At 35.6% G+C, this 15,390-nt stretch overlaps 1 protein-coding gene across 2 annotated transcripts in view; it reads right to left on the bottom strand.

The window, feature by feature from the left end:
- Nucleotides 1-15,390, bottom strand: part of LOC115426411 (flocculation protein FLO11) — a 25,263-nt gene extending 9,873 nt beyond the window's left edge. The window contains exons 1-11 of one of the 2 annotated variants that reach the window (XM_030144532.1): nt 14,990-15,390; nt 14,716-14,775; nt 11,871-14,619; nt 8,995-9,145; nt 8,601-8,752; nt 4,933-5,086; nt 3,962-4,154; nt 3,026-3,120; nt 1,083-1,269; nt 868-965; nt 60-213 (exon numbers count right to left, since the gene is read on the bottom strand). In XM_030144532.1, coding sequence (XP_030000392.1) covers nt 60-213; nt 868-965; nt 1,083-1,269; nt 3,026-3,120; nt 3,962-4,154; nt 4,933-5,086; nt 8,601-8,752; nt 8,995-9,133 — 1,172 coding nt within the window. In that variant the 5' untranslated portion in view covers nt 9,134-9,145; nt 11,871-14,619; nt 14,716-14,775; nt 14,990-15,390. The remainder of the gene's footprint in view (nt 1-59; nt 214-867; nt 966-1,082; nt 1,270-3,025; nt 3,121-3,961; nt 4,155-4,932; nt 5,087-8,600; nt 8,753-8,994; nt 9,146-11,870; nt 14,620-14,715; nt 14,776-14,989) is intronic. The other variant, XM_030144531.1, reaches the window with a different exon arrangement.

Here is a 15,390-nt window from a genome sequence, read left to right as displayed (position 1 = left end):
CCTGACTTTTCAGAAACACTGTATGTGTACATGAAGGCTTTGTGCTGTTCAAGTCTTACCCTACAACAGTCTTGCCTCCAGTCTGCTTGGAGTAACCTCTCTTGACCCAGCTGATAGAGGGTACAGGCCGACCGGAGACCTGACACTCCAGAACCACCCGGGCCCCTACTGGCACTGTTAGCATCTGGGGCCACAGGCTCACTGATGGAGGGGCTGTCAGGAGGAGACATTTATCATCTTATCAAATCTGCATTTAGATCCTTTGGTAGAATGTATCTAAGTGCATTTACACATATTAACACAAATTCCAGTCACTTATACTCTATTATTATTACATTATTTAAATTTGCCATGTCTCTACTCCAGTTTGTAAGCCAAAATATTTAAATCTTTACTCTTCTAGATTTATTACAAATACTCTTATTTAGGTTTTTAGTTACATCTGTTATTACTCAACAGTATACGGTAATTAAAATGACTCCCACCATGACCAAATGGAACATTAAAGATGTTCATATTAATACATCAAAAATCATAATCCACTCATTATATTTTAATTAAATCCTCTGAAATGCATCTTTTCCTGACTATTATGTTTTGACCATTTGGAAGCATATTTTTATGCTAATGGTTTTATTTATGAAAGGGTTTGATGCAGGACTTATACGTATACCCTGGTGTTATTACTTGTATCTATGTAAATGATGTGAGTGCTTCCTCCTCTGCTGTTTTACATCTGACATCTGACTATTGATTAGAATACAGTGTCAGCTCAATCTCTATAGGGGGTGCCATTGGACCAATTATCTCTGAGTACAGCCTGGTTAGTTGTGCTGCGTGCTGTGTTTTGTCGATGTAATTGCATACCCAGCACAGTTATTGTTGCCCTCCTAGAGGTGAGAAATCTTTGAAGGTGGGTGTTGGCTGCTCTGCAAAAATAGCTTCCACTGTCAGACTCCTGAACACTGTAGACAGAATACATTAGAAGACATTAAGAAAGTTAATAAAATAATAACTATTACAGATGCACACACATATAATGCTCTTGCTCAAAACATCACAGATGTCCTTCATCCACAGACCTGTGAAAGAAAAGGTCCCCACTGGGCAGCACAGTGACATGAGCTGCAGGACTGAGCAGCTGGTTGTTTTTGAACCAGGACACCTGAGCTGTGGGTGTGCTGTGAGGAGGTCTGCAGGTGACCGTCGCATTGTCTCCTCTCTTTACACTCACATTTGTTGGCTGCTGGACAAAACTCCAGTCCATCTCTGAAAAAGCAACAAAAAATAACATTTCACAAAGATTAACTGTTACAGATGATGAAGAGGGTTCAAATAAACAAAAATACAGCAAATACAGAACACCATCCAGCCAAAAGAAAACTCCTCATTTTGCTGTAACTCAGCAAATAGTTCAGATCATTCCATTGGATAATTACTGCAGTGATGACTATGTTTCAGTTCTTTAACTAGAACAGATGCAATGAGGAGCTTCTCATTTCTTAAACCATCAGTTTGATAGAGAAGATAAAGATTGGACTGTGTTTAATGGATAAAGGTCATGTCGTCTGATGAGTCCAGATTGACCCTGTCACAGAGTGATGGACTCATCACAATGAGGAGAGGCACATGAAGTGGTTACCCATCATGTCTAGTGTCTACAGTACAAGCCTGTGGGGGCAGTGTTATAAACTGGGCCAGATCTGAACACCAGTGGATTTTTTTTCTTCCCTGATGACACAAACATATTCCAAGATTTATTATTATAGATTTATCTATTTTTCTTTATCTTCTGCCCAGTTTACTTAGCTCTGGTTGTAGTTATTGTTACCATTATAATTATCACCATGGTTGTTACTGTTTGTATTGTTGATACTTTCTTGTGAGGGTCTTCGCCACCTTCTTCTTTCTTGCCCCCCTATGTCAGGTCCAGCATTGAAATGTGGTTCAACAAAACTCATAATAAAAACAGTAGAATATCAAGGGGAGCTTCATATACTTTATGAAGTTTCCCTTGGCAAAGCAAATTTGTTCAGAACCAAAAGGCAGCCAGACTACCATTCTTCTGTTATGATGCTGGACAAGACAAGTTTAAAAAAAAAAAAAAAAAAAACATTCCAAGATGACAAAACTAAGGTTCATCTGGACAAATTGTGAAAGATGGGTTTAGGGAGTATAGGACATCATTTACACACATAAATTGGACACCACAGCATCCAGACCTGAATCCCTTTGAGAATCTTTGGGATATGATGGAGAGACATTACACAGTGGCCTGACTCTCCATCATCAATACAAGCTCTTAAATTAATGCAACTATGAACACAAATAAATGGAAATAAATGATTTTGCACTGTGGGTGGGAAGTACCACTCCAATTTCATTGTTTGCTTTTTTGCACAATGACAATAAAGGCTATTCTATTCTATTCTATTCTATTCTATTCTATTCTATTCTATTCTATTCTATGATGCCTTTGCAAACACATCCTGTAGTCACAGCTATAGGTGGTCCAATGAAATAGCACTTAAAGCAGTAGCCATAGCAGTAAAAAAAAAAAAAAAAAAAAAAAATAATAATAATAATAATATAAGCCTCTGTTTTGGAATCATGTTTACATTTACATTTACATTTATGCATTTGGCAGACACTTTTCTCCAAAGCGACTTACAGATGAAAACCAATCAAATCACTCAATCAATCAAATTTCATTTATATAGCGCCAGATCACAACAAAAAGTTATCACATGACACTTTATATATAGAGTTGGTCAAAACCAGACTTTAAGCCAATTTACAGAAACCCAACAGAATGTTTAGTTGGAAGTTACAGGTGATGGGTCTAGTTTTTTTCTGTTTTTTTATTGACATTGTTTTTAAGTAGATGTGGCAGCATTGAGCTGAATGCAGACAATTAAAAGCATATTTTACAAATGTCTTTGTTTCAATTTGTTTCAGTCAAGCTTCAGAGAATGTCTGTGTTGCATTTAAAAATGAATTAACTCTAAATGTTGGCATGTAGTACCAGCTGGAAGTAGGAAGCCGGGCTGGGACTTAATCGTCTCTTCCTGGTTGGATGCTTCACAGTGATAGGAGCCTTCATCCTCCTTAGTCACATTTCTGGAAAGACAAACAAAAATTATATCTTTATTCTTTCTAGCAGAAGTTGACAAAGATGTTTAGTATCGAGGCTTTTGACAGACTGATCTGTATCTTCGCTTCAGAAACCCATTAATGATCCAACAGCAGGTCTGTTCATTATACAGAGTCACCCATAATGGTGGAATAATTTTGTTTTCAGACACATTCCTCCTTTTATTCCTATTTATACACATCGGGAACCACCTTACATCCCAAACATTACATTACAAACTGGGTCCTAGTTACACTTTATCTATTAAGAATAACTCATATTGTCACAATCATTTCATAAAAAGTGGTAAAATATATATTATTCCATCTTTATAGACAACTGTGTGTATGGAGCTAAATCTCAGTCAAAATTTTTGTCAGTTTGGGAAAAAAGGTTAAAGGTTTCAAAAGTTATTTGAACGTCTACAATTTGAAGCTTACACTTCAAACTGTGATGCTGAACTAGAAAAGAACCACAATGTATTCAGGATAAAAATACTACTTTTTAAAAATTTAATATTTAGATTTTTTTCTGTAACATTTTTAAAACTATAACATAAAAAATCCAGAATTAAAAAAAAAATGGAACTGAAAAATGTAATACAATACAGTATATATATATATATATATATATATATATATATATATATATATATATACAAAATAATAATAAATAAATATTGCAAATAAATGTAAAATTTTTATTGTTATGGTTTTTCAAATTAACAATACTTTTGGCTCCATAATTATAGTGCATAGTTGTTAGATCATTACTACAACAAAAACACTAAACAAACAATAAAGGATTAAAATTCGTCTCGTGTTGGACCTGAATGTGAGCAGCTGTCCATTGTTCTGGAGGCTGAACGATGTGGAGCAGTTTGTCAGGAGGCAGCCGTCTTTGAACCAGTGCACCATGGGAACAGGGAAGCCGAGGACAGTACAGTGCATGGAGACCTCTGTTCCCATGGTAACAGTGATGTTGTCAGGGCCCTGGATTATCTGTGGTCTTTGTGGGACTCCTGCAAAGCAAATAGAAACACAACTCACCACTGTTCAATGACATCTGGTACTGAGACACATCTGCTCCAGTTTTCTTCGTTTTAGTTTTTTTTTTTTTTTCTGTCATCATATCTTTTACATCATTTTTGTCTCGTTTTTGTCTTTTATATCATTTTTATCCTATTAATGTTTGGCACATTGAAATAACAACTTCTGAAACTACAGATTTTTAGGTTTGTTTTGTATTTTGTTTTGTTTGTTTTATTTTGTTTCATTTCGTTTCATTTCGTCTGATTACTTATTTTGTCATTTTTGTCTTGTTATGTTTATCATGTACAAAACACACCAATGGATACAACAATATATCATTTTGAATCAAATCGAATCAAATCAAATCAAATCAAATGGAATTGAATAGAATAGATCTTTATTGTCACTGTCACAGGAACAATGAAAATCAGTTTAGCAGCTCAGTTCGATTTAGCAGCAAAACACTGTGTAGGAAAATAAAATAAAATACAAATATCACAGTGTTATTAATATTATTAAGTTATATCATAGTGTTATTTCCCCAAAATAATCAATAATTTCTGTCAAATGCATTAAAACTACATCAACAGAACTTAAGAGCCGGTGTGGAAAAGTGTTAAAATATAGTAAAATTAAAAATACAGATACGCAAATAAAACTAAAAAGATATCAGAAAAAGAAATATCCAAGTAAAGTAAAAATACCTGAAAAATCTGACTGAACTTTGTTACTTCTCACATCTACAAATATCAGCGTGCATGTACTCACGTTGCACAGTTAAGGTTGCTGGTTTGCTCATCTTGCTGATGTTCAGTGAAGGATTGTATGTGAGACAAACATATATCCCATCATCCTCTAATGTTACGTTGAAAAGATGCAGAGTGCCTGAGGTCTTCCTCTGGTTACCACCTCCATATTCACCCTAAAGAGGAAAACAAAGGAAAAAGATAATGCACGTTTGAAATACAGAGGAACTGCAAAAAGCATCATGTTTTTATTGTTTTACACTTTAGTGATGATATTCCCAGTAGAGTTCAGAATAAGGAACAAAGTACAGAAAACATTATGGATTCACTCAATTATCTGTTTCAAATATGTTTCTATTCATTTTGCTCCAATATTTTCAATGTTACCAAATTATTTTAACCTTATAATACCCATACAGTGAGTCCATTATGCATCATATTAGGCTTCATATGAAAGGGAACATGTAGTTTCTGCAGAAAAAAACACAATCTACATTAGTTTAACCCTAAACTTAAAATGCATTGCTGTTTACCTGGTTTTAAATTAAGAGGTCATAATCAGATAAAAACAAGTATAGTGCTGGTATTTTAAGAAGATGGCTATACTCACTTAATGTGTTGTTAATTTAGTATGTTTTGACCTGCTGCGTGTTATTTCACTCAAACTATACGTGATTATTAAGCATAAAATGTCTGATTCGTGTTTGGATTTAGATACATAAGGTTTGAAATGGATAAATTATAATAAAGTGTACTTGCACCTTAATCTGTGCCACAGGTTGAGTCTTCTAATTGTGGTTCTGTTTGATGGAAAACCTACCAACAACAGGTTAAATTACTGTATAGATGTTTTATAAAGACTTGATTGATTTATTCTGCACTCTGCACCTTTTCATATATTTTTGAAGACCTTCTGTAGCACTTTTTACTCTGCCTCACTTATTTGTAAATTTTTATTTTGTATTTATTATTATAGTTTTTATTTTTTTTAATCTATGATAGTATTTAGAGCATTTCAGAGTATTTAAAGTATTTCAGACTTCCCTTTTTACAAGAAAGAAAGAAGTACAATATTGGTCGATAAATTTCAGGTTTCCCGCCTTTTTCAATTATAAACTAGAAGCACTCGGAGAGCGCAGACCTCCGCCAAGGCTGATCAGTGGCCCCCCCCCGTGGGTCCCCCCACCCCCGATCATCACCAAAATTTAATCATTTCTTCCTTATCCCATTTCCAACAAACCCTAAAAATTTCATCCAAATCTGTCCATAACTTTTTGAGTTATGTTGCACACTAACGGACAGACAAACAAACAAACAAACAAACAAACAGACAAACAAACCCTGGCAAAAACATAACCTCCTTGGCGGAGGTAAAAAGGATCTGAAATAATGCGCTAATAATGACCAGAAGGGGCAGCAGCTCATTTGACGTTAGAGTAACAGATCCTAAATTTGTCCCTTTGAAAAAAAAAAAAAAAAACACTGACAAACTGGGACAAACAGGTTTGAGCGAATGATGTAAAGCAGTGGTTCTCAACCTTTTTTCAGTGATGTACCCCCTGTGAAATATTTTTTCAGCCAAGTACCCCCAAACCAGCACAAAGCATTTTTGGTTGAAAAAAATGACTTAAAACAGAGTGCTGTGCCATCAGTGTCTGATTTATTAAACTTTGGAACTCCATTTGTAGTGGTCTCTCTTGAACTATTTGGAAATAAAAAGATATAACCAAAAAAAGAAAGAAAGAATTAACTTAATCATAAATAAAGATTGTGCATATAAAAATAATTATCAACATAAAGTGTCCTCCTTTGGGATCATAGTAAAGATCTGTTCTCAAAAAGAAATAATTAACTTAATTATAAATAAAGATTTGTCTACATGAGATGAGATGATCTGAATAGAGGGAATGCACATACGTCACTTCCCCACTGAGCCACGCCCCTCTAAGTCAGACTGAGTGGCAAAAAACAAACCAGCTCAACATGGCGGAGCATAGCAGTAACTACAGCGAGACCGGGAGAAATGTGGAATATAAAATGAAATTAAAGACAACTGGACTCGACATGGATCCATACAAACTACCAAACAACAAGTGATCTACGAACATTGATATGTGGCTGGAAATCACGTATCCTGACATTTATATGAACCTGATTTCAACGCCAGGAAAATACCCAATGCAAACGCTGAAAGCATACAAAAGCCAAAGAGTTGTTGACATCCTCGTCATCGTTAATTAGAGGATTACAGCTGGTGAGTGCTTTCAATTCAACATACTATTGTTTTTGAGGTTTTATGTCAGTGCAGACGTATTTTCTTGGCGGTGATTGCCAAGGTAAAGGCCCAGCAGTAGTGCTCACAGTTCGCTACTGATTTACTGTAGTTGAACCCTTCCATTTTTTAGATTGTTCTAAAGTTTTCGCAGTATTCAAGCCAAAGCCGCTACTCATCTCCCTCTTTCTGCCACTCAGTGGACCGAACCGCGGTGACGTCACGTGCATACCCTCTATTCACACAGTTTCCTCTTAAAGTCAGGTGGTTTACCAATGTGACATCCATGTTTTGTCTTAAGATGACGCTGCAGATGTGCTGGCTTCATGCTACTGTTAGCTAGTTTCTCCCCACAGAAAAATCACAGTGCCTCGGGTGGGTTGCAACTTGTGGACGTAAATCCAAATAAAACATAATCTTCAAGATACAGCCAGAATTTTGCCGGCTCTGGTTTGGCCTTCTTTGCCACTTGTCCCTCTGTGTTTTCAAAAGAATTACGCGTTGACCACGACGCCATTGTTTGAATTTTCAAGTGATTGACAGGTGATGCTAGGTGGCATGTGACAGGTTTGGTCGAACCATTCTGGTATGGGGGAGACTCTGGGTTTTTAGGGTGATGAAATCGAGTAGCCTACCGAATATAAAATTCATTTTATGAACTTATATATTTTCATGAAATATTTAATTAATTTAATAATTATTTTTAAAGGATTTTTATATGGATGCTACTTTTTAAATATATTTTAAAATCTCATGTACCCCCTGAAGTGCCTTCACGTACCCCCATTTGAGAACCACTGATGTAAAGCATTCTGAGGTGAAACTAACAATGATTTGAAGGGGCACAATATGTCCCCCTTAACGCATAAAGACCCAGAGCTGCTTTTATGTCAGTTCCCAAATAATTTTTTTCTCTTTTTTAACCATTCTTAAGTGATTTATCACCATTATCCTCTGTATTTTGCATTTTAAAGTGAAAATCTGGTATTTTCCTCTATTTAATGTACTGATAATGTAGACGTTAATTAAAACTTAGATTGAAGTTGAGGGTCAATATATCCAAAAAAGAGAAAACTGAACAAAATTTTTTTTTTCTGTAAAATGTATCATTAACTGAACATAAACCCAGTGTCTCCATCCATTGTCATTGATCCAACTCCATGGGTTTTACTGGTGAATCAATGTTGTAGAAGATGACAGTGTTTCCATGATAACAGAGCCTCTGAATGTCCAAATGGGTCATATCTGATGATCATGAAAAGACAACAAACTGTATTTTACACCAATTATTTACATGTATTGATAGGATTAGTGGATCAACAGGTATTAAACAGTTTAGATCGGTGAATGATTTTAGTCGCCGGTGGATGTTTGGGTCTTTATGGGTTAAAGTCTAGTTTCAGCATGTTAGTGCTCACCTGAATCTGTCGCCCTCTTGTAACCAGCTTCCCATCTTTGAGCCAGCTGATCCGTGCAGGAGGTGAACTCTCTCCTGACACACATGGAAAGAAAACTGATTCTCCTTCATTGATCGTCTGATCCTGAGGGCTAAAGAAAACATCCTCCAAACCTGGGAAACACAATTTAAAGAGCAAGTTATTCAAATGATCTAAGTATAACTGAAATGCATACCTTTTTCTGATCCCTTCTTATATTTTTTATAGATCTGCACAAAGTGACAGCAACTTCAGCTTCATGAAATGCATTATAATGTATTATTATGTTGAGTTAAGGACAAAGAAAACATCCACAAATCACCTTCTCCCATTATGAGACTTTGGTCAGGGACATGTGGTGCATTCACTGACTCACCCAGAGGAGATGAGACTGTCAAGCTGGACAGAAAAATTAAGCAAAGGTGGGACGACATCTGTGGGAGCAACCAGTGGGTGCTATTGACATGCATCCTACTGTAGAGCAGGAGCATGAGGCGACCGCCGTACTGCTTCATCCATGGTGTCAGCTGGCAAGTTTGCACACAAAACCAAAAGACCTGGACATTAGAACTCTTACTTCACATGTACTGTCTAACATGGATATTAATTTAGAATCCTTAGTTTATTATTAACTCAACCATGAGACCATATGTAACTCAGATTTCAATGTCAAAGCCAAAACCAAACCATTTTGAATCTTATATGGGGTTTTCACCTAATGAATAAAATAAAATAAAATAAAATAAAATAAAATATCATCATATACCTCGTGTGAGTGCTCGCACCAAATAAATTTACTTAACTCAATAAATCAGTTAATTTCAAAATTAATAATATAAGATGATTGCAAGATGAGCTCAAAACAGCTTGAGCATGTTTTTATCAAATCCTTATAGTTACAGTTGGAACATAATGAGCCAATTATATATTTACATTTGTGTTTAAAAGATCGACCTGAATGAGGAAAGTAAGTCATAATGTGTCTTAGAGTTCTTAGTCTAGCTGTGTCATAAAATGCTTTCATTCATAAAAGCTCCCTACTCTGTCTGATCCACCTCATCACATAACACTTTGGATTTATCACACTAACCTCAACTCCCTTTGGATTTTCTATGTAAATGTCATGTTTGGTTATGAATACATATGGGATTCTTATTATCTTATATGATGTGATTTTCTGTAATGTACTCAATGTACTCACCACTCTAAGGTGCAGTTTTTAGCATGAAAATGAATGACTAAAAACACTGGCTGTCTCAAGAATAAAATTAATGAAACTTTACCATGTCAAAAATGCTATTGACTGTATTTTCTAAGATACAGCCCAGGCTCAAAATGTGAAATTTGGAGAATTGATGAGAAAATGGGTTTTACTCAAAAGGAATGTTTATCCCAGAGCTACCAGATCTACTTCAAAACACTGTCGGTATGTTACAATACATTCTCTTTTCAGGTTGTTTCTAGTGGAAGATTTATAAATCTGTTCTATAAATGTACTTACACACATATATATATATATATATATATATATATATATATATATATATATATATATATATATATACATACATATCTATACACACACACACACACACACACACACACACACACACACACATACATATATATGTGTGTGTTTGTGTAATTATACTTTATCATTGGTTTTCTAGATCATGTTGTAGAAGTACATAAGATTTAGCACTTTTAATCTGTGAGGCAGACAATTTCTAATATATGATAGACTGGTGTAATATGTCATTTGTTTTCCTAAACCATCACCTTTCTGCTTTACTTCATCCTATACCATGTCTGTCATTTCCATGCAACAAGCAGACTTGACTCACTTTTGATCTGTTTTCAGTAAATGTATTCAGCAAATGAATTTCATTTTACTCTGTCCGTATCTCCATCTCTTGTTCCTAATGCCCTCCCCTCCTGTTTCCATTTGCTTCACTCCTATTTTGGTGGTGAGACTGTGGCACCACTGTGAGCTCAGCTTTGTCCTCTTTAGTCCCTTGAATGGGCCCAGCCACTTTATAGAGCATGCACTGTAGCCCTCCACTCAATGAAAGTGACATGAAAAGAGGCTGCGCAGCTTTGTACTGTGAAGATCAGTTATTGGTCCCTACAAGGAGAGCTGCCCGTCTGATCGTATAGGCTTTCATGATCCTCTAAACAGCCTTGTAAGGACAGAGCCTTTAGTGTTTGAACATGCAGTTTTCACAAGGAAATATGGGTTTTATGGAAGAGAAACATGCAAAAGAGTCATGCAAGATGAAAAGGTTAAAGCTGCATGTCTTTAATGGAGGTTAAAAGGCTTGGTGTGCATTGTAAGAGTGTTAGAAAAATAACGCTTTGCGCAGTTTCATGTTTTTTTGGTTAAAACTACATTAAAAGGAGAAACTGTAAACAATACATAATACTGTCTGTAGGTCTTTTTTTATTAATATAGTTAAATGTTACAGTTTTCTACCATTAGAAATAAATGCACATTGACTGTGAATTCTTTTGGCTAGTTTTACTTTTATTTACAATATGCTTTTTAAAGTAATGAGCAATTAAAGCTGCAGATTTATCAGCACTTCAGATTTCAGTACATTAGTCATCACTAGTGAACTACAATCATCTGTGAGCTGCTTGACTCATTCAGCAAAAGGGGCTTGTGGCTGGTTAAACCAACATAATACAAATAAGAGTCCGGGGGTGTGCATTTGTTTGACTCAAAAGGTCCCCAACAGATCATTTACATGTTAAATAAGTCATTAAGCTGTTTTAAACCCACACACTCTTTTTTTTTTGCTCCCTCTTTTGTATATTTTGCCAGAGGTGTAATATGTATAATATTTTCTGTTGATCCATTTCTATAATTCAATGAATGTGAGAGAAACAGTGAAAAGTATTTAAATGGAGCCCTGAAAAAGATATGTTTAAAGGTATTATTTTGTGTATGTAAATGTAGAGATAACACTTAATGCTTTGCACTTACCCTAGTAATTCTTTTTATTTTATTTAATTGTCAGTGATGTGGGTTTGATGCACAAAAAAATGCACATTATCTTACAATCAGCAGCATCTCACCTAAAGTATATTTAGTACTTGGAATTAACTGAATGTGGATTATTACACTGAGATATCTGTGCTTTTAAGGCAAAAATACTAAAAGAAATACTATGTAAATTTGAATATAACATAGCATGGATACAATTTGTCTTTTACTTTGTAATATTGGAAACACTGAGTGATAGTACTTACTTTTAGTGTCCAATGATTGTTTCTGTGCTGCTTGTTGTCAGTCCATCCCTCATCAGTCTCTGTGTGTCTGTCCGTCTACAGCCTCTGCACGGCTTCTGTTCTTTCAATGAATTACAATTACAGCTGATTGAGAACAACGAGCAACAGCCGCTACATGTGTACTCCACCCCCACAACACACACCCACACTGTCCAGTCTCATTCAAGGCCATCCTCTGTAGTGAAGCATAAAACCTTTCATTTTGATCAGTTGTTTAAAAAGAAGTTCTCAACACATTCATTAATTTCTAGTCTCCTATTCCCTCAGAACATCCCAGATAAGTGCACAGTATGCATCTGTACAGCACATGAACAATTATATGCACACACAAACTTTAAATTTGTATGTAACTGTTGGAGGTTTACTTCAAAAACATGGGCGAAACTAGGTGAAATTGACTTTTGTCCACAAGAGAACCATCAGGGTAAAATAATAGAAGGCATTACCTATTCACAGACCAGACCAGATTTGAAGATAAAAACACAAGCTTTAGTAATCCATTAACAACCAGTTGAATCAGGCTCAAAAGTGTGTGGATAAAATCAGTTATTCATCTCATCACAGTGATGAAAATAAAATGTACTAATACTCTGAATTTCTGTGATTTACAGTTATTATATGTATCTGCTGTATCTTGTCTAGTTAGCAAATACTTAAACTAAGTAATTTAGGGTTTAAGCTTGAATAGCTGGAGGTTTTATAATTTTCAGCAGTTTTTACCTTCAGGATTTTTTGGTAGTTTTAGAGGCCTTGTGGGTTAAATATGCTACTACTCTGCAAATTATGGACACACTTGGCTTCAAAGGTAGAAATGTTAGTAACTTTATATTCTCATGTAACATTTAACTTTATATTAAACATTTATAAAGTTACTATTTCCTTAGTGTCTGGGCCCAGTGTTTATTGTTATTGTACTTGATTTTTAGTTGCTTTTAACGCTTATTTAACATGAATAATCATAAGCAGCGTGTATGTTTACTATGTAACTCTTTCTGGAATCATACTAGATGCCATGTATGCATTGTGTCTGTGTTATAAAGAAAGAATTCAGCTGTGTTTGTGTTTTTGTCATTAATGGTGAAGCAGTCATAGCAATGGCAACTTTTGTAGAATATTGTTGTAGTCTTAAACCAAACAAAAACCACAGTGCACAACATCAAAGTGAGCAGTGATTGTAAGTGAATGACCCGTTGCCACGAAGAAATCCATACGATTGCTAATCTGTCAGTGGAATGTGTAGGTACCATTTGAACTGTCTGCTCTTAAATGTAGGTTAATGGGGGACAGTAATGAGTGATACACCGTCACTCTGTCAATGCTCTCAAACATTTTGTGAGCATCAACAGAGTAACTGCTACTCAATCACTCACTCTGTCACACTGTCACTGTCGATATTCGATGCTGTGGTCATGAGGTTCCTGCTTTAATGATGTTTTAATGATGCATTTTAGAGTAAAAATATGACTCGTTTGACTCATACAAAGACACATTTTTTTCTGCAGGCATTGCTGCAGCAACCCAGATCAAGTCTTTGTAAATGTAAATTGACAATCCATTCAGCATAATCAAATGTAAATTAAAGTACAAATGCACCGATTTATAATCTATGCAGCGAGGGTGATTTTAATTAAGCAGACAAAGACTGATTTAACAGACAAAATGTAACATTGTTGGATTCAGGACGACATCAAACACATAAAATCACCAAAGGATGTGCACCATCACATGCATCTGTCCTCAGCAGTTTGTGTGAGCAAATAAAGATATTCTTTATCTGTAAAGGAGATACAGTGACTTTTATCACTCCCATAAGAATGTGGTATCTAGTAATTATACATACATACATAGTAATTATTAACTACTTTAATATTTGCACCTATTGCCTTTACTTCATGTCCAGCAATTTAAAAAAATAGTATATTACAACTGGAATAGGAACCATGCAGCTATATTTCAAAGAACTGAAATAATGGCCTTGCAAAAATGAATGATGTCTGAGTAAATATTTTGCTGCATATTAGAGTTGCACCTTTTCTACTACAGAAATTGTGGGTGGTTTAAGTGTCCCCTGGTCTATTATATTTTCTCCCTCTAAACCATTATCCACTTTGACAAAAAAATGTTGTAGATGTTTGAGTAGTAAGTAATGTAACGTACATAGTAACATACAAAAATACAATATGAAGAAAAAAAATTATTTATTACTTTGCTGTTTATGAATCTTATTAAACTCCTAACCCAGGGTTTTCTCTACCATTATAATAGTATGGTAACATTTTCATGCTGCATCTAAGATGAAACAATTGCTTTTTTGTGTTTAGAATATAAAACATTCAGTGTTTTGATCATAAATGATGCTAAGCTAATGTGAAGGAATGTGAGTTACTTCATCAGCTAATTGATTTATTTTGTGTTTCTAATCACTACTCTCTAAATAATGTGGTAATATCAGTCTAAATGTATGCAAATCCCTGAACATCACAACACCTAGGCCTTCCTCAATCCCAGAAATCCCTATATTTTTTCTCTCAACAGTAAGAGGTACAAGGAATGAAGTGAAATCTGAGTAGTCATAACAGCAATAAAAGAATGAGTGGTGAGAGGAGGTGGAAAAAGTAGCCAAGAGTGATGAAGACAGGCTGAGCAGCACCATTGAGTTCACTTAAGCAGAGCACCTGCTCCAGCGTTTGGTGAGTGTCTTTACTGATGCCTGAAAAACACAAGAATTGTGAGGAGAGAAGCATTTTCTTTATGTGTCCTAACAGGAAGTGCTTCATTATCATCACACCTCACTGTGAGATCTTACCATGTTGAGACCATTCCTTCCAGGTGTGTAGAAACCCAGGGTCATGCTCTCCTCCAGAAACTGCCCACACACAAAACACAAACACAGTCTTGGGAAATGCTTGGATGTAATTTCAAAGGACACCTCACAATGAAAAGTGCATGGGATCAAACACTGATGAGTTGAGAAAATTTGTAAAGAATAGTCCATATTCTCCATCATTTCCACTATAATCACATATCTGATCATTTTCTCCAGCTTTAATAATAACCAGTTTTGTTTATTTCCCTCTTACCTTTGGAATACTCTGACAGAAGGTGTTTTATATCCCTGAGGGCCTGGGTGAGATTCTCCAGTCGGTGCTGCAGGTGAAAGTTTTCCTCTTTCAGAGTGTGGATGGTGTCCTGGAGCTCATAGGCTGAACCAGAGTATGAAAGCAGAGATATGATCCAAAAGACTGCACAGACCTGCCCAATGAACAACATAGTGTGATGCATCAATGCAGCAGCAGTAACTGGAAATGTGCACTGACCGTGATTCCCTCTGGTTTCCTCTTTGATGCTAATTATCTTGTTGAATGCTCTGCACATCTAAAGTGTGTTATGTCAGTCAGGAGCTGGCCTGTTTCTAAGTTAAAATCAATCAGTGATTGGGAGCTAAATGTTCATGTCTTAGTCCACCCTAAAGGATCGATTG

The sequence above is a fragment of the Sphaeramia orbicularis genome, chromosome 9, assembly GCF_902148855.1.
Source record: "Sphaeramia orbicularis chromosome 9, fSphaOr1.1, whole genome shotgun sequence".
In the NCBI taxonomy this organism is placed as follows: Eukaryota; Metazoa; Chordata; class Actinopteri; order Kurtiformes; family Apogonidae; genus Sphaeramia; species Sphaeramia orbicularis.
Note: the sequence above shows the minus strand (reverse complement) of the source record. Positions and strands in the feature narration are given on the sequence as shown.